At 38.4% G+C, this 19,066-nt stretch overlaps 1 protein-coding gene across 7 annotated transcripts in view; it reads right to left on the minus strand.

The window, feature by feature from the left end:
* Positions 1-19,066, minus strand: part of GADL1 (glutamate decarboxylase like 1) — a 160,346-nt gene that overhangs the window by 88,887 nt on the left and 52,393 nt on the right. For all 7 annotated transcript variants that reach the window (XM_074405781.1, XM_074405780.1, XM_074405779.1 and 4 more), the window contains 2 exons: positions 15,786-15,850; positions 15,428-15,509 (listed from right to left, as the gene is read on the minus strand). In XM_074405781.1, coding sequence (XP_074261882.1) covers positions 15,428-15,509; positions 15,786-15,850 — 147 coding nt within the window. The remainder of the gene's footprint in view (positions 1-15,427; positions 15,510-15,785; positions 15,851-19,066) is intronic.

The raw sequence follows: 19,066 nt of genomic DNA on the forward strand, positions 1-19,066 counted from the left end.
ACTGGTAATAAAAACACAATGTCAAGGTAAAGTCACAAGGACATATAATCACACGTGCTATTCCATGACAAGGGCATAATGAAATGTACTGGGTAGAAGGTAGCCTTATAAAAAGTGCTGAACTTCTCATAAACTGCTATGGAACTGGAGAGGGGGAAGATAAATTATATCTTCCTTGTTCTTTTTTAGTTCCGGGGTTACATTTAAAAACCGGCAAGACATTATCACGGCAAGAAATGAAAGACGTTCATTGTGGACACACTTTAGGCTCCTTGCCCAGTTCACAATGACCCCTTATTCCCCTCTCATCTGTAGAGCTGGGCATAATGAACCCTCGCTCCTTCTCTCTGTCCCACCCATTGGACTAGAGGCTAAGACGACTTTAAATTCTCAGTTAACAGTGAGAGATTCTAATTTAGCTTGGAGTCTCTTGGGCAGAGACGGAAACATCCATACTGTGGAGGTACCATATTTTACCCGTCATGAGAACATAAAAGCAAATAGCATTAGATGTTTTAAAATTATCACTTCGGATGTATTTAAAAAAAACTTTTTCTTTAAAACATTTCTGATTTGGGCTGGGTGTGGTGGCTCACACCTGTAATCTCCCACTTTGGGAGGCTGAGGTTGGCAGATGACGAGGTCAGCAGTTTGAGACCAGCCTGACCAACATAGTGAAACCCCATCTCTACTAAAAATACAAAAATTAGCTGGGCATGGTGGCGCACACCTGTAATCCCAGCTACTCGGGAGGCCAATAGCAGGAGAATAACTTGAACCTGAGAGGTGGAGTTAGCAGTGAGCAAAGACTGTGCCACTGCACTCCAGCCTGGGTGATAGTGAGACTCCATCAAAGAAGAACTTCCGATTTGGAGCCACCATGATTTCTAATGCATAATATTTAGTCTTGTCATTTCCAGGAAAATTTACTGACCATTCAGAAATAAAACATGATCAAGTTTTTTTTTTTTTTAAAGGGGAAATTTCTTTTCCACTTCCTGTTACTGTGAATTTCTCAAATGCTGCTGAGAATTGCCAGTTAAAATACAAAATACCTCGTTAAATTTGAAATTAAAACATAAATTCATAAACCATTAATATAAATATGTCCCCTGTAACATTTGGGATATACTTACACTAAAATACTATGTTTACTTGAAAATCAAATTTGAGCCTGCTTCGTGTTTATTTACTGAATCTGGAAAGCCTATACTGAGGGGTGAAATTGGCTTTTCCAGTTGGGTCGCTGCTGTCATGTGTTGAGCCTCCAGCCCAAGCTCATCCCAGGGTAGTCTTTCCACCTTCCCGCTTATGCCTGAAGACCTGCCATGGCCTGTGAATGTCGGGTCACTTGAGGCCGCCTCCTTGCTTCAGGCCCTTATTTCCAGGCTGCTTGGTATCATCTTGTTCATGTTTAGTCACTTTTGGATGATTCCCCATACCCAGCCACTCTAAAGCCTGCAGGAACACAGGGTGCTATCGCAGGTGCACTCAGGCCTAGAGAAAGGAGCTATCTCTAGTTTCTGCTTGACCATCTTGACATGGGGAGATGGAGAAGGAGGACTCCCATATTGAGACTCGCCTAGAATTTGAGCCGAGAGGAAAGAACCTGTTTTCCTTGGACTTACAGGAAGGTTCGATTCTTTCTTGGCGCCCTGGGTTTACACTTAACATTTTTCTCTTCGGATAGTCCTCTTCCCTCCCCAACTGAGGCCTGTTTACTTAAGAAACAGGGTGTGAACTGAAAACGGTTTTTTGGATAAGAGATCCTTCCAAGAGTAACTATGGAGTGTAAAAGATAAATTTGTCACTCTTTATCTCTGGTTTCATTCTGATCATGATCGGAGTACAATAAAACCAGAATTTCACAACACATCTTAAGCACTTGGAAGATTAAAATCACTTTTACGTATCGGTCTTTGCTCAGAGTAAACTAACATGGTTATTATAGATTAATCAAAATTATTTAGATGAGAACACTCCAAAATGGAACTTGGGGAGCTGAGCCAAAACTGCCCTCAAATGTAAAACAGTATTCTTAAAGAACACAAACAAAGCAGAAGAGAATGAAGATTAAATTTAATAGGGACATGAAAAATGCAAAAAGTGATTCCTTGAGAAAATAATCAGGGAAAACTTAAAAATTAAGATTTCAGGCAGGAATACAAGATAAAAATGAGATGGCATATATTATGCTAAGATCTTTGAAAATAACAGCAAAATATATTGGAGAAAATAAACTGGCTCAACTGCAGCAGAAAATTAACAGCTCAATGAAATGTATCCTGAACATAAAGAATTATTTTCCCCAAAATTTCTGAGCAAGAGTTTATTAAACTTCCTGAACATTTCTGAAAGCTGATACTGCTCTTGTTTTATAATAACTTTAATAACATATTAAAACTACACTCAATACTATCCAACCAAGATAAAACATAAGGAATAGATTGGTCATCTGTACATAGAGACAAAAATCCATTAATACATTAAAATTAACTGCAATAAAACGAACCAGTAATACAGAAAATCTATTAAACTTAGTTTTGTTCAAAAGTTACCTTATTTGTTAATAGAGAGATGGTAAAACTGAATACTACTTTCTCGAAGATTTAGAAAGAATACGTAACTTAGGGCAACTTGAATAAAATCGCAAAAGCAAAGTCTTTCGATTTACTGAACATATAGTTGAAAATTCAGTGCATTATAATTGTCACCAAAACGAAGCTTAGATATTAGAATGAAAATGACAATTTATACTGATAGAATCGTATTCTTAAAACTGCGAGAGAATAACTTAAAATCTCTCGGAACCAATTAGAAACCTGGCGAAGTAGTTAAATATAAGTAAATATTTCAAAAGTTTATTTTAACATCAGTGGTAGCAGTTAGGTTTTACAAAGATAATATGTAATTGAGTGTAAACAATCCTAGCAAAAGGTATACAGGGTCCTTTATTAGAAAAACCATTGAAACAAATAGTACGTCGGAAGGCTAACATGATACAAAGATGTTAAGTCTTCTCAAATTATAGAGTTAATATAAACCTTAAGAATCCCAGTGTAAGTTTTTTAAACTTGATAAAAATTTTTTGAAAACTGGAGGAATAAGTAGATAAGTCCTTTTGTAAAAGTTAACGAGACCTACCCTACTAGGTGAAATACATTCTGAAGCTATAATGACAGCAATGTGGACGTGGCAAAACAACAGCCGTTTGATCCAATGAATGGGGTTATTTTAGAAATTGAATATCAAGTTACATTCACGATCTAATTTTCTGACCTTTAATTAAAATGTCTAGTTTTCTCCTCCAGTTTACGCACTCAGATTTCTGAAATGCTGTTTTTTAAAAATGTTTACTTTAGACGATTCCACATTTCCTGTAGTTGATAAGCAGGTTTGGTACAATATGGGTTCTCATTTCCTGCATCTAACGGGAAAAATCGCTCATATGAAAGTCTGGTTTCACTGGGAAACTTTCTCTATACATGAACAGTTAACATGCGTCACAAAGATGACTAAATTCCACAAGAATAGATGGCTGGACGATACTTTGATAGACCAGTATCTCTTAATTGAAGACAGGTTTAGCTTCCTGTATTTCTGACAGCCACTGATAAGCTCAGTAATTACAGTTGGAAGAGGTGTCTGGATGGGGATTGAGGCAAAAAGGAGGTCTTGCAAATTCTGTAATAGAAGGAAAGCTTCCGAAAACATATATGGACTTTCATGTAATGCACACTGCTGAGCTAGGCTGAAGGTGCTGTTAGCTGCTTTCATGGTAATGGTGGCGATGATGAAAGAAATATTCTCAAGCTTCTCTAAACCCAAGTAACCTGTTTTTTTAGATCATAAGTAGACATGGATAAAGACAGCAAGATGCTGGTTAAATAAGCATGATATAATAACCTATACTTATCGGCATAGAGATACTACGCATCTCAAAATTTTAGATCGAATATTGGCTGGTGTGTTTGACAAGTAATTTTTGTTAATCATGCTTGACTGATACGATGATCACATATTACTTTTAAAATAAGGAAAGAAAATACCCGTAATGGACATTTTAAAAGTCACCTCTGGTGCAAGTTTTCTTGACCAGGCTGTTCAGCAGTGTTCTCTTACCTACATTCCCCAACTCCTGCTTTCCAATTATTACAGAACGAAAGAATAGTAGATGTTAATGTTTTGCTTAAAGTGCTTTCCTTATTAGATTTTGAGTTAGGGTAGGGAGCTCGTCTTATTCACTGAACATATAGCAGTCTCTACATAATTGTTGCAGGTCAAATGAAAGGATAAACAAATGGTTATTCCCGCTGGCAGTACTGGACAGCTGATGATTTAAAAATCCAAAAGTGGCACATGGCGATTCTAATAAAGGAATAGGGGAATTGAAGATCCTCCCACTGAAGACTGCCAAGAATCCTGGAACGAAATGTTAAAAACTGCATCTAATGAAAACCGAGCAGACCTCTGCAGGAGGGATAAAGTACTGGAGGTACAAAGAAGGAAAGGGAACCCGAGGAGGTAAGCCAGAGACATGCCTACTCCAGGATATTTTCAGACTCGGAGAAGGATGGCCAAGACAACCAGAATGGTGAGAAGGGAGGGAACAAGGAATAAGGTCCTGTGTCTACCAAGTGTGAGACCTGGAGTAGTATCACTTCTCACCAGCAGATAACCTAAAAGCTTCAGGAAACAAAATTCAAAAGTGTTCGTTGTCATCAAAGCCAAGAAGGCAATCACTTCTCTTATTTGGGACCCAAACGTCTCCACCATGAAACGGAGGTACAGGCTATACCCTGAAGATGCAGAAAAATGTCAAGCATTGGGTCCTGAACTGCTAATGCCCTCAGATACGAATAAAAAGAGAGATTCCGTTTTTATAAAGATAACTTCACTTCGTGTCTTAGTACTAAGGGTAAATTTTCAAATAAAAAGTAAACCAGCAAGGATTATAAGGGTACAGCTCTAGGCAATAGAGCCAGGAATCGGACACAGATAACCGTAATAGCACCAAAGGGAACCTAGATGTTAACAGAAGAGATGGCAAATCTATGCTTACGGTGTTCAGGCAGATAAAGGCTAATCTTGAAAACAGCAAGAACCTCTAGAGACACTATATAGGTAAATGAAATCCATCTAAAAATTACAAAGCTGGAAAGACAATAACAAAATAAGAACTTGTGAGATGGCTTTAGCAGCAGATTAGATACAGATGAAGAAAATTTTTAAGAGCGAAAGAAATTGTACACAATGAAACGTGGAAAGACAACATGATGGAACATACAAAATAGAGGGAAAGAAGGAAGGCTTAATAAAATGCCTGGAAAGGAGAGAGATGGAAGCAGGAATAATGACAAAACATGACAATCTACAGATTCAAGAAACCTGGTAAAGCCAACACAAAAGCTAAACAAAATTCATATTTAGAACTTCCTTGTTAAATAGAATTTTTTTTAAAGCTTGAACTTTTTAAAAAGCCAGAGGAAAGTCATTTTATCACCAAAGGAATGACGGTTAAAGAGCAAAGATGTTAAGCACAAAAGGCAAAAACGATTGTAGTTAGAAAAAAATAGCAAAAGTATAGAAAGAAAATTACAGAATTTTATCACCGGCAACTATGAAACGTTTTTAAAGAAGCAAAACATAATATGCTAACAGTTGACCCACAAGGAAACTCCTAAATATAGGGTCTTCAAGTGGAAAGAAAATGACTATAGAAGGAACCTTAGAGAACAAAGTAAAATGTGCACAAAAATGGTCATAGCAAATTTTTGTAAAAGCCTTGAAATAAATGCCCATCAATAATAGAATGAATAAACACATTGTGATATATTCACGTGGAATAGTATAAGAATGAAAGTAATCATCAGATTGTACCACAAAATGAATAAATCTTAGACTTAAGTTTGAGCAACAAAAATTCAAACACGAAAATACTGGATAGTTTGGATAAAATTCAAAAACTAAATTATTTGGGGATGCATAACTACAGAGCAAAACAAAAGCAAGCAAAGTCAGTATCTAAACACTTAGGGTTTCTGGTTATGTTCTTTAATCTGCAAATGACCTGTTGATATTAAAACGAACAGTTTAATATATGCCTGGTTTTTATAGCTTGCATATTTCATAATCTTCAAAGTATAGCAAACTTTCAAAACTCCCAATTAGCCAGTCAGAATGAACTACTAGAGAATGAGCTCCTTTGCAATTAACAAAACCCTCTAAATTTTCAATCGGCATCATAATGACCTAAAGGCCAGGTATGTTTGCTGTCTGAGGGTACATGCCAAATGAGAGTGTACTTGTGAATTATGTGTAGTTTCACATCTTGGAAGCAGGAGATTCAAGACCAAGGGTACCACTTTGATATTCTGATATTTCTTCTGTGGATAGTGGGATCCGTACATAACAAATAAGCTCGCTATTCTATAGTTTTTTCCTGCCCAAATAATTCACTTACTGTATGCCACCAACAATTTCTGTACAAATCGGGGTTTAAATACAATTACTGAAAGTCTGTATAAAATCTGTACTTAAAACTTCTGAGTTATTTACAAAATCGGAATGCTTTTCTTAGTCCCATGGGCTTGGATTAACACTCTGAATCACTGGAACAACACATTTAGCAAAAAAATGGATTCCCTGAAATCTTTTGGCCATGAAACAACAAAGCTAGAAAGCCTAATTCAGCTTATAAGGTATGTTTTAAAATACCTTGCTTGGAAACAATCAATATGACATAGCTGATTGTGCAAAAAAAAAGCTAGAATGATTTATTCCAAGAAGTCAAAAGGGTCTCAAGTATCGTATCAGTAGTGGTAAAAGAGAAGGCCTTAATGAACACAGGAACAGAAAACCAAACACCACATGTTGTCACAAGTGGGAAATGAACCATGGGAACACGTGGACAGGGGAGAACATCACACAGTGGGGCCTGTCATGGGGTTGGGGACAAGAAAGGAGAGCATTAGGACAAATAACTAGCGCATGTGAGGCTTAAAACCTAGATGACACGTTGATAAGGTACAGCAAACCACCATGGCACATGTATACCTATGTAACAGACCTGTACACTCGGCACATGCATCCCAGAACGTAAAGGCCTTGTTGCCATGAGTTAATAAAATGGGCAAAAAGGCAGATGCTTAAAATCCTTCTAAAAAGAGTAAAACCGAATTCTACACCTATTGAGGCAGGTGTAGTGTGCTTATTATGACACAGATTTTTCTGTTAGGTTCATTCCAGGTTTCCTTTTATTGCCTTGATCGTATGTTTCTTCCTCTCTTAGGTTTTAATTTATATAATCTCCCTATGTTACGGGACCCTAATCAGTTTTGTTTCAAGGTGGGATGGAAGAAATTGGGTGTGTAAATAGAATCCTCTCAGACATTTTTCAACTGCTAGTCTCTATTAAAGACGAAAAAAGGACACAGGCAGAATTTCATATTTTTTCTTGTCAATTTTTAGCACATCTGAAATCCTCTGACTGGCAGAGAAGCAAAGGTTGGAGTTCCATACTGAAACAGGCCGAGTGCCAAGATGAGTGAATTTGTTACCTGGAAAGGCGTTATAGAGATTGCTGCACCCTCAGGGGTCTGCAGAAAGGCACAGGCAGAAAACGTAAAATCCAATAATGGGCAAAACCCCAACTCACCTAAGCCAAACTGACAAAATAAATGCAGCTTAATCGGTAGGACCAGGTGGCAGTCACCCAAGAGTTTTGAAGGAAATCGAGGATGAAATTGGGAGACCGTTGGCCAAGATGCTGGATCCAACATTACAGTCATTTCCAGCAAACTGGCAGATTGTGAATGTCATCCTGTTCATTAGAAGGGGTCAAGAGAGGACCCAGGGAGCCTTAGAAAAGCGAGTATCTCTTCTTGTCCGGTCTCCAATAAAAGATGGTATCATTAGACACTAAAACAAAAATAACTTCCTAGGGGAAGGAATATGGTTTCTCAAAAAGGAAAGCATGACTCACTGATTTATTATCGGTCTCTGAGGCATGTAGATAAAAGGCTAAATGTTGGCACAACCCAGAGTCAAGAATTTTTTTGAGACTGAGTCTCACTCTGTCCCTCAGGTTGGTGTGCAGCGGCATGATCTCGGCTCACTGCGACCTCTGCCTCCTGGGTTCATGCGATTCTTCTGTCTCAGCCCCTCAAGTAGCTGGGATTACAGGTGCACGCCAAGATGCCCAGCTAATTTTTGTAATTTTAGTAGAGACAGGATTTCACCAGGTTGGTCGGGCTGGTCTCGAACGTCTGACCTTGTGATCCATCCACCTTGGTCTCCTAAAGTGTTGGGATTACAGGCATGAGCCACCACACCTGGCCCCCCAGAGTCGAGATATTTTAAGTGACAACATGAGATGGGATGACAGGAGGTAATAGCTATATCCAGCCACAAGGATAAAACCATTTCCATACCCCTCCGAAAAATTCCTATGTATTGGCAAGAAAGGGACATACATGCTTTGAGACTTGAAAGATCAGGATACATGATAAAGGACATAATCACATTGTGGGTAAAAAACGTAAAGCACATTGCCATTTGTTAGTATTGGAAATAGATACAGATTTGGTCGCTTCAGGAAACATTTTTATTGAAAATTAACTGAGACGTGGGTTTATACCGAGTAGCAGAATGACAGTGGCAAGAGAGACCCATTCGGTTCTCGGGTAGTTCCCAGTGTACTGCATAGATGATTCTAAGAACTGCGGTGCCCAGTTCAAGCCCTGCATTAGGGCCAGTGCACATTTATGATGAGGTGGTAACTGCTGATTGAGGTCATAGTACAATCACTGTTACATAGTAACACGTCTCTTGGGGCCAAATGGAAGCAATATACCGAGCTATGTGGGGCATGGGTCTAAAGCAAAGTGCAAATTCCCTTGTTAAAACGAATGGCAATGGTAAGACCAACAAATTCTGAAACTCAGTCTTACTGGTTTGTTTGGAGAAAGAGAATGGAGTTTGGACACATGAGGATCTAACATTATTCCTTCACCTTCTAGAGAAAGCAAAAATGACAGAGGTGTTCGACTGGAAATCGTGTTTTCTAATATGTTGCACCTACATATACAGCATATGCACACAATTTCGAAAAGCTTCATGGAAAGAAAATTACCTATTATAACTTTTAAAACATAGGGATTAAAGACTTGACCAATCATGGATTTAATTAGTTCTCTCTCAATTTGATGTAATGCTCAACCTTGCCGAAAGGTCTCGGGAAGGATTTTGTGAGCTCAAGCAAGAACAACCAAGACAGAATGATTTCGGCAGCATGAGCACAAGAGATTGATATCTCTCCTCCAAGTCAAATGCTTCTCTTATCTAATCCATTTTAAACATCTACTTTCCCCTTTTTCTGCTACATTAGCTGGTAGGCTGTCATTCAAAAGAAATTTATAATGTACCTGTACAGAAAAAGTGAGTGTTCTCTGGCAGGAGAGAGATTCTTCAATGATCAGATTGCTCAGTATTTTCAAACCATCTAATGGCATTTCCATAGGAACTCTATGAAGAAAAGACCTAGGAAAGGGATTCCCAGAAAAGCAGATAGTTTGTTCACTTCTCTGATTTAGAGAAAAAGGTATTTTCTTTCCTTTTTTCTTGCACATCTTTTAACTGGCATGTAATGATTTGTAATGTCAATTACTCAGAACAGAAATGAAAGTGGGGCCAAGTAACCTGCCTCTCGGGCATATTTTCTAGCAAAAATTCTCTCTTCCTGGTGACCACACTGAGAAATGGCTTCAGTCGCTTTCTTTTTACATTCCAGTGTATGGCTCCAAGCATGTTCTCACTAACTATGTTGAATGACTATCCCACTCTTCTCTGCTATTGCTTCTCCCAAATTAAAAGTAGCAGCAGGGAGAGTCTACATTCTGAGCCGCCTCTAGAATGAAGAGAAAGGAAAGGAAAAGCATTGCAAGCTTATCTCCAAGGCTTCCCATTTGAAACCTACAATTACATGTCAATACACTGAGCCAAAGAAGATCCCTAAGAAGGAGGTATAAAATGTCAATAGATAAAATGAGAAGGAAAATGTTTGCATCTGTGTCTAAATGTGCAAATGCCTTGACTATCAAATGGAGAACTATGCCTGCGATGTCAAAGGTTAGAACACACACATGCATGTACACACACACACGTATATACTCATTCTGCTCATGATAATGTAAATGTGTTTGAAGAAAGTTGGGAAACCTGTTTTAAAGCATTATGAAAGCTAGCTATTCTTTCACTTCTAGGGATTTATGCTAAAGGAAGACTAAAGGATGTGCTCAACGGATTTAGCCTCAAAGATGGCAACAAAATTTGTAATAGGCAAAAATTAAAATCATCTGACTGGTTAGCAGTAAGAGGTGGCCAAGCTAGTTACAATATATCAATGATGGGATTTTAGGTAGTCATTCAAATTGTAATAGCTTCCATATTAACATGAAACAATTTTCATAATTTTGTTACATAGAAAATACATGCTAAAAGCAAAACATTGCAAATTTCATAGATGATGCGTGATGCATACATACACATTTAAATGTATGTATACATTGGGAAATCCATCAAGGGCATCTTCAGGTACTAGTATTCTGTTTCTTCAACTTTGTTTTGATCTGAATTTCCAGAATCATTTGTGGTAAAAATTACTTCTGAAAAAAATTAAAAATGGACGTAATTTTTAAAAAATCCATACTGTCAACATAGTCTTCCGAAAAAAAAAAATGCAAGAAATTCACAAGTTTTCTCTAGCAGCTAGACTGAGTCAACAAAGGCAGTGTGAGTTAAAATTGAATGATAGTGGTAGGTAGAAATAAGAATGATTTATACTTAAAAAGCCATCTGATTATGTTTAACGTTTTCATACCTGTTGGGTTTTATAAACCAAAAAATCTGTCTCATAAACACAATCAAAAAGCTGATAAGTTTTTTTTCTCCATCTATTTCAACTGATTCTTAGAATATATTGCCATTTTAGAGCAAAGCATCAAAACTGTCTTTGATCCAAAACGGCCATGCAAATCCTGCATTTACATCTGAAGTTAACGTATTTATAATCGGATGTTTTTAAAAATCCCTGCCTTTCTTTTTGTCCCTGTGATTCAAAGAGGGTTAGTGATAGTACAACTTTGAGAGCAACAGCTATGCTTTATTTCTGAAGCAGTCCTATTTGCTAACACAGGAAATCAAAAATGCAAAAACTACCAATCAGGAAAACAGCCCTGTGAATGTTGGAGCTTCGTACGTACAAATTAGGGAATGTTTTTCCCTGAACAGCAGTATGTTTACTTAGTAATTTACTTTCTTTGAAACTAGAGTTACCCCTCTGACTTCAACAGAAGTACCAATTAAAATCACTATTCATCAGTGATCGCCCTCACACAAGCTGTGTTAGGACCTCAGCCATAGAGCTCATCAACTATAATTTTAATCATTGTATCTCGTAGAGTTTTCAAACTGAATAATTTGGAGTGAGGGAAAAATTCAAAATCTTGGTTACTGCTGATAGGAAGGCAGCTATTTCTGAGAATAATTAAGGTATTGAATCAATCGCTCAGTCTTTAAATACTAAGTTTTTCCCCCTTTTCAGTGAGTATTTGCTAGGCACTGATGGACCCGGTGGTTAACAAAATGAAATAGTCTTTCTCATGCAGCTTACATTCTAGTCGGAGAGAATATTATATGAGAAATCATAATTACAACTAGTAATTAAACACACTTATGCAAATCATACCAATAGTAACTATAAGCACTTGAAGAGTCTGAGAAGCAATACTGGGGAGGTGCCTGTTTATCTTGGTAAGTCTGGGAACTCTTCAAAGAAGAGGTGACAATAAGCCATCACATGAAGGATGAAAGTCATTTACTTGCCTCACGTTTTGTGTGACTCATACCAGTTACCCCAAATATGGCACCTTGGAGGTCAGTCCTTGACCACCTCTCACCTTTCTTCCATGAAACGTGGCCACAAATAATCGACCTACCTCCCCTAAAAGGAGGCTGTTAAGACTCTCACTCCAGAGGGGTCCTGTCTTATGCCGGGCAGGCCAAGACGACCGGATCAACGGGCCCTCCAGGGTCCCCCCTGCCAGCTTATGACGATACTTTTGCGAGATTGTCCAGTACGTTTTCCCTGGGCCTTTGGATCTTCATCCCTGAAGGTTCTTGTTTCACATAGCATTTTGGTTAAATAAGTTTTAGGCTTTTATTCTGTCAATGTCTTGTTATAGGGAAGTCAGCCGTGAACCTTGCAATGGGTGAGGAAAAGATGACTTTCTCTGTTCTTCTGTTTGGTTAGCATCACTCTTGTCTTCCCATCATCTCCCTGGCCATTCTAACTCAGCCTTTGTTGGGGTATCCTTCCTCTTCTGTCCAATCTCTAAACGCTAGTTATTCAGTGCTAAGTTCTAGGCCGCCTTTTCTTCCAAAGATCCATCCAAGGGCTAACCCGTTCCTATGACCTCAGATACCATCTTGGTGTCAATGATTTCTGTAATAGACTTGACAAGTCTAAACTTTCTTAGATTTGGGTCTATCTGTCAACCTCCTATGTGACGTCCTCACTCGAATTCCTCATAAGAACCTCAAATTTAGCATGAGCAACACTAAAAGATACTTCACCACTCTTCTCCAGCGATCTTCATGTAATGCTTACATGCTGTTTCTTCCACCTGGAACATCATAGGTCTCCCTGCTATGTATTACCAAAGTACCATATTCTGTTCTGTATCAGACAGGGGTGCATTTGGCTAACAGATTACCCAGTGGAGATGGTTTCGGTAGTAAGAATATTTAATTTTAACCACTTGATATCACAGAAGGTCTGAAAGGAGTCACGTTTTGGGTTGGTGCAATATTTCAAAATGATTATCAAAAACCAAGACTTACCCTTCTGTCATTCTGTATATGATAATTTTTTAAATTTAGGGTAATTGCCTTATGGTAACCCATATACCATGTCTGACACAACTGCTTTTAAGGTAGAAAAATGCGAGAAGAATGCTCTCTTGTGTAAAATTCTTTTCTAGGCCCTCATCCCATTTCCTTACATCACATGAGCCATATCTGTCAGTCATAGAATAATTGCAGGGGAGGCTACTTACCTGATTATTAGGAGATAGACAAGAAGGGAAGGTTGAAATGCTTGTTGATTTTTTACAATCGATAGGGTCGGAAATTCATTGGTGCACTTATCAAAATGGCAGTTAAAAAAATTAAACATAGGCCGGGCGCGGTGGCTCACGCCTGTAATCCCAGCACTTTGGGAGGCCGAGGCGGGTGGATCACGAGGTCGAGAGATCGAGACCATCCTGGTCAACGTGGTGAAACCCCGTCTCTACTAAAAATACAAAAAAAATTAGCTGGGCATGGTGGCGCGTGCCTGTAATCCCAGCTACTCAGGAGGCTGAGGCAGGAGAATTGCTTGAACCCAGGAGGCGGAGGTTGTGGTGAGCCGAGATCGTGCCATTGCACTCCAGCCTGGGTAACAAGAGCGAGACTGTCTCCAAAAAAACAAAAAAAAAAAAAAAAAAAAAAAGTTCAGTGCCTTCCCTGTGAGATTATGAACTGAGTCTGGGGAATATGTATTGATTCGATGCTGTAAGCCTAGAATAAGCAGTGTCTGGACTACATAGATCAGTTACACTGACTGATGAAATGAATTAAAGACAGGGAAGAGAATAAAGGGTAGAAATCCAAGTACAAAAGAGCTAGCAAACTGCCGACAAAACTTAAACCGATAGCCGTATCTCAATCTCATGGTTCAGTTTTCTATTCCATTTAAATTGAAAAGTCGTTTTTGTGTTTTTGTTTCTGGTTTTTTTTTGGCAATTTTTTGAAAGTCCTCAGTTCTGTGCACAGTGAATAGAATTCTCTTAACCTCTTAATTCGTGCTATGAAAATAAGCATGGGTATTACTGTCACTAAGATCCAGGAACAAATTCTTTATTTCAAAAACCCTGTTAAAGGGTTATAGGATCCAGAAAAATTTAAATTACCTCAAGTACATAAATGTAATTCAATTGTTGGCCAAATCACTCAAATGTCATTTAATAAGAAATGTGTTAAAGCTACAAAGTTATTTAAGAGTCATGAAATTGTTGGTCTGTTTTTCACTCAGAGTATCACACCAACAGATGTTTGTCATTCAGATTGGCTGATTTAGGTAGAAAGCAAATGTAAAATACCTCACTCAAAGGATGCTTGATACATTTTGTTCTTAAACCTAGACCAAAAGAAAACTTGGGTTTATTCCTATCTCGATTCCGTCCTAAATATGTACCTATGGGCATGTTGGTTATGTTCTTTGGTTCACAATCAATACGGTAATCTTAAACTACCTTTCAGTTACAAATACAGTCACACCATAATTTTAAAACTTAAAGTTAAATGGTATTGAATGCATTCAACTATATCCAACCTAACGAAACGTCAAGGAACTGATGCATATTCCTGGTAGTGTCTTTCCATAGAAGCAAAATCTGTTCCTAGTTTGATGGACATTTTGTTTGATCATGTCAAAGCACGCAGGGCCCTCACATATAAATATCACAATTTAAAAAGTTGTAAATAGCTACACATGCAAGACTAGCTTTCAAGATTAAAAATAGTTTTCATTTGAAAAAAAATTCCTTAAAAACAGAAAATGACTTTAGCATTGGCAAAGGGAGTCCCCTAAGAAAGAAATGTAAACAGATGGCTGAGAAAGATCACCCACATGCTGAACACAGATCTTGAAGAGGCATTTCTAAGAATGAAGTAGCACTTCCCAGCCTGGGCCACTTCCCACAAGGATCCTTATTTAACCCATGGAAAACAGTTTATACCTCTGGCCAAGAGGGGTCTCAACTTCTTTCCCACTTGCCTCAGTGATCCAGACAACTTTCCAATTCTCCCAAGCATTCCAAAAGAGGCTTAAGTACCAGCCACTTGGGACAAGCAATCCCCTAATAAATCAGTGTACGACGATCAGCCCAGAACAAACGTCTTTCCATATAAACGGGCTGTTAAGCCCTTGCTAAGCGTATTAAGTATTCCATTTAATGTATGACACACATCTGTTCCACTTTCTCAGCAGAAGTTTCAAGATAAGTTAAATCCCAGACTTAATCAAGGAGAAAAAAAAATTGGCAATGTTTAAAACTCAGTTTTAAAATATAATCCAAATGAGGGCGAGAGATCATTTTGCTGTGACTGAGATGATCATACCTAAATCCAATCCACAAAATGACCTGAGCAGAAACACTAAATCTTCTATCTAAGCTAATCTGTCTTTCCTTCAGAGGCCATCAACATTTCCCAAAGACCTTCAAGTTACACCTAGCCCAAGTCACCCAGAGATAAGCAAAAATGAAGCCCTTGGCAAATGCAGTGACTTAACCCCCGGATGCCCAAAGACCACAAGAGGGAAACTTACAGAATTGTCTTTCACAAGGAGAGCACAGCACTGGATCCCAGCCATCAACATCTTGTGTGGGTTCCAGGCCACAGAATCAGCCCTGTTGTTGAAACAAAGGGACACAGTAGGGAGAGAGGATTCAATTAGTTTCTACAGGGATTAGAGTACCATCATCAGCATCTATATTGAGTACTCATACAGTTGACTGTTCTACAGAATTCCTCGTCTGAATGGCTTAAGAAATTTGAAGGGGTTTTACTGGTTTATTTAAACAAAACAATTAGTTTTTTCCCCTATTTTCAAAATATCGTTTAGTCCAAAGAGATCCCTTTGCCTGATAAAAGTTGGCTGCACAATGAGAAACTACTACATTTACCTGTGGATGCCATGCAGAAGCTTGCGGTGCTTCCTCGACATCAAAGCAGAGCCACCCCAAGAAGCCTGTGGAGATATTTATGGAAGCAAAGCAATGTTATTTCAATGCTGTTTACCACTGGGTTGTTGTAGAAAACTTTCAGTGATGACCTCGATCTGCATTATTTCATATTTTATGTCATGTTAACAAATTGGTACCCCAGGAAATTTTCACCACTGACTCGACTCGGGCAATCGGAACCTCATCACAATAGATGGGCACCCACGGACCCTTAGAATTAAGATTTTGCACATGATAAATTGGTATATTAACCAACAGAGCTATGTGTGGATGAGGAGGTTCAAAGTCCATGCCTTCTTGAAGCTTAGACTCGAACATAGACAGCATCTTCACAATGCTAATATTTTGCCATCACAGTGTATGAGACATGGGCTAAGGACTAGCATTCTGCATAATAATGAACAAGACGTGTTATTGACAAGGTGGATAGATGGGCCAACTAGGATGGGCTAGGTGGAAATACATTAATCAAAAATGGGATCAATTTAGCCAAATGGCTTTCAGAAATACCTGCAAATGAAACTGGGACAAATGAGAAGAGAGGGCAAGCTTGTGACACAAGTTATTCACTGGAAAAGTGAATTTTGTGAACAAACAGAGGGGAGCTCAGATGAAATCCCATAGTCAACAGGTCTGGAGCAAAGGGAGAACTGATGTAAGAAATAAAAAAGTCAGCATGCTTCTTGAAAATGGAGCAGACGTAAATTTTATTTGTAGGATAATAAATGATGACTGTAGTGAGGATTTGAGGGGACTAGCTTGAGATGTACAGAATACTTTCCCAGCTTATTTTTAAATCTTAAAGCATTCCATTAGGAACGGAGTTACGATCACTTCCACTTTTTATAAGTTCCACAGGTGTTCAGGTAAATTGTCCAAGGTCTCACTGATGACAAAATCAGATACAGGATTCAAAGCCCATTCTCTTGTCATGATAACATCATGACTTAAGGTGATGATTTGGCCAAACTGGAGAGTGTAGCGTGTAGAATGAGGATGACGGAGATGAGTTTAGGCAATAGGTGAGTTCAGGAGTCGCTTAGGATGTAACAAATTCTATTTTTGGCTATGGAATTTAAGTGCCTAGGTAGACCTTAATATGTAGAAAGATGTGGCAAGAATGTGCACCATAGATACAGAAGATGAAAGTAGCTCCATGATCCTCAGTATTACAAAAGCTGGTCCCATTGGTAGCTAATGAGAAAGTACAGTACAAGTAACTTTTGTAGCCTTAAATCCCACTTGAAAAAACATTCATGGACAGCTGAGTCTAGGGTAAAGTGAGTCAGTGGGGTACATAATTCAAGGAGGAACTCGGTCTCGGAGCTGCAGTCTGGCAAGGCAGTAAGAATGCTGTTTAAAAGTTTGAGCCTTGTGAAATTGACCTGCCTCGTTAGCACCAGCCTTGATCCCATGGATTAGAGTCTCCAACAACTCTATGGAATCCCCAGAGGTTTAAGCTGTGATGTGTTTCAATGGTGTCATGTGTTCAAATCCCAAAGATTCCCGGGTAAAGGGTTAGTAACTGGGTGTTGCCAGTCGGGTGCCCTTGCCGCTGCATTTCCTAACTTACTTGGATTCACAATGGACCATGTGCCACCGAGGCTGAGCCACAAAGGCAAATGCCTTCAGCGTCTAGGAAAATTTTATCCCCGTCTACAGTTGAGGATCTCCAGATCTGGATTTTGAGAACTTGGTCCTTGGAAATACTAAGAGGACTTATATACCGCATTTTTCTTGGCTTTTATTACATACCCTAAATCCAAAATTACCTACTTTTCTCACTTTTTATCCCCCTATCTGAAAACACATCACTGACAACTACAGGCAGGATTAGTCCAGAGCGCCACCTGTTTACTTGTTCACCCTTTCCATCTGCCTAATATCCTATACTTAATGCTCCTTCATGTCCCCTGAGCTAGCCTCTGCCTACACTCCTTCTCCAGAAAGGTAAATAATAATCTCCCAGTTCTAGTGAACTGGATTTAAGTTTTGAAACCACAGGAACTCTTTCAAGGCGTTAGTTTACCACTTTACAAAGTACTCTGGCAGGGTTAGAAACGGCTCATCCATAAATTTATTCCTCCAAAAAAAAAAAAATCCCAATGTAAATGCCCTACTTCAATTGGCTTTACTGTAATTCCCACTCCAGAACTTGTGAAATTATCAAACCAATCACCTAAATAATGAAGGAGCTTGGCTTTCCATCACAATGAAGATGGTCATTTATTAAGCTATTACTATATGCAAGGTACCACAGTATACCATTTCCCATATTTTTGTCTTTAATTAGTTAATAAATTAGTAGTAGGACCAATCCTGAAAGAGACGTGAAGGCAGGAATGGAATTGAGATTTGGCAGCCTCTAAAGCCCAGGATTTGAAATGTTTGCTGCTTTCTATGGGACTTGGAATGAAGAATGGGTGAGAGAAAAGGAAGCTTTGTTGGGAATGAGAGGCTTTCCAGCAGCTACAACCCGATTGAAAGAAGAGCTAGACCAGTCCGACATTGTGCTGTCAGACAGAAGCTAGCATAACAATTGCCCTCACAAAGGAAAAACAGTACTGGAGGTGAAAGAGTCTAATAAAATTAGTTTTTCTTACTCCGATTAAAAATGCATTATAATTAACCAAATGGAAGACACTATCGAATGTAAGCTTCCCCATTTTTTTTGTGTACTAACAAAAAGTTGACATCAAAATGAGAGTTGGAGATGTTAATTTTTTCTTAAGTACATCGTAGAATTGATAATATGGTATGAATGCAGGGGAGCATGGTTTTATTGAAAACCCAGAAGAACAAGTAAATGTCATTTCATTTTTGAAAAGATAAACAGCTTTTAATATTTTAAAACTTTAAAATACCCTTTAGAATTCCAACAGGTCAAAGCAATTACGGCAATTTAATATTTTCTTTTCAAAATAAAAGTACCTATGACATGCGAAGTTTCTTCAAGATAAGCAACATGTTCCTGTAATATTTTGATATGACACCCACAATAACAAAGGATGGGTAAATGCTGTCTTTAATAAGCCAGGTAGGCTGGTGTCAAATTTAATACTACAGGCATTGGCCAGAGGCATGCTATGCACAAATAGGATAATTTGCTGTGGTTTACATATTCCCTTATAAAGATGTTTTCTTCAAAGACTCAACCTTGATTTTTTAGAAACCAAAAGATCTTTTCATTCATACTTAGAAATAACAACTTTCTCTAAGCC

This window comes from Saimiri boliviensis, chromosome 9 (genome assembly GCF_048565385.1).
Source record: "Saimiri boliviensis isolate mSaiBol1 chromosome 9, mSaiBol1.pri, whole genome shotgun sequence".
In the NCBI taxonomy this organism is placed as follows: domain Eukaryota; kingdom Metazoa; phylum Chordata; class Mammalia; order Primates; family Cebidae; genus Saimiri; species Saimiri boliviensis.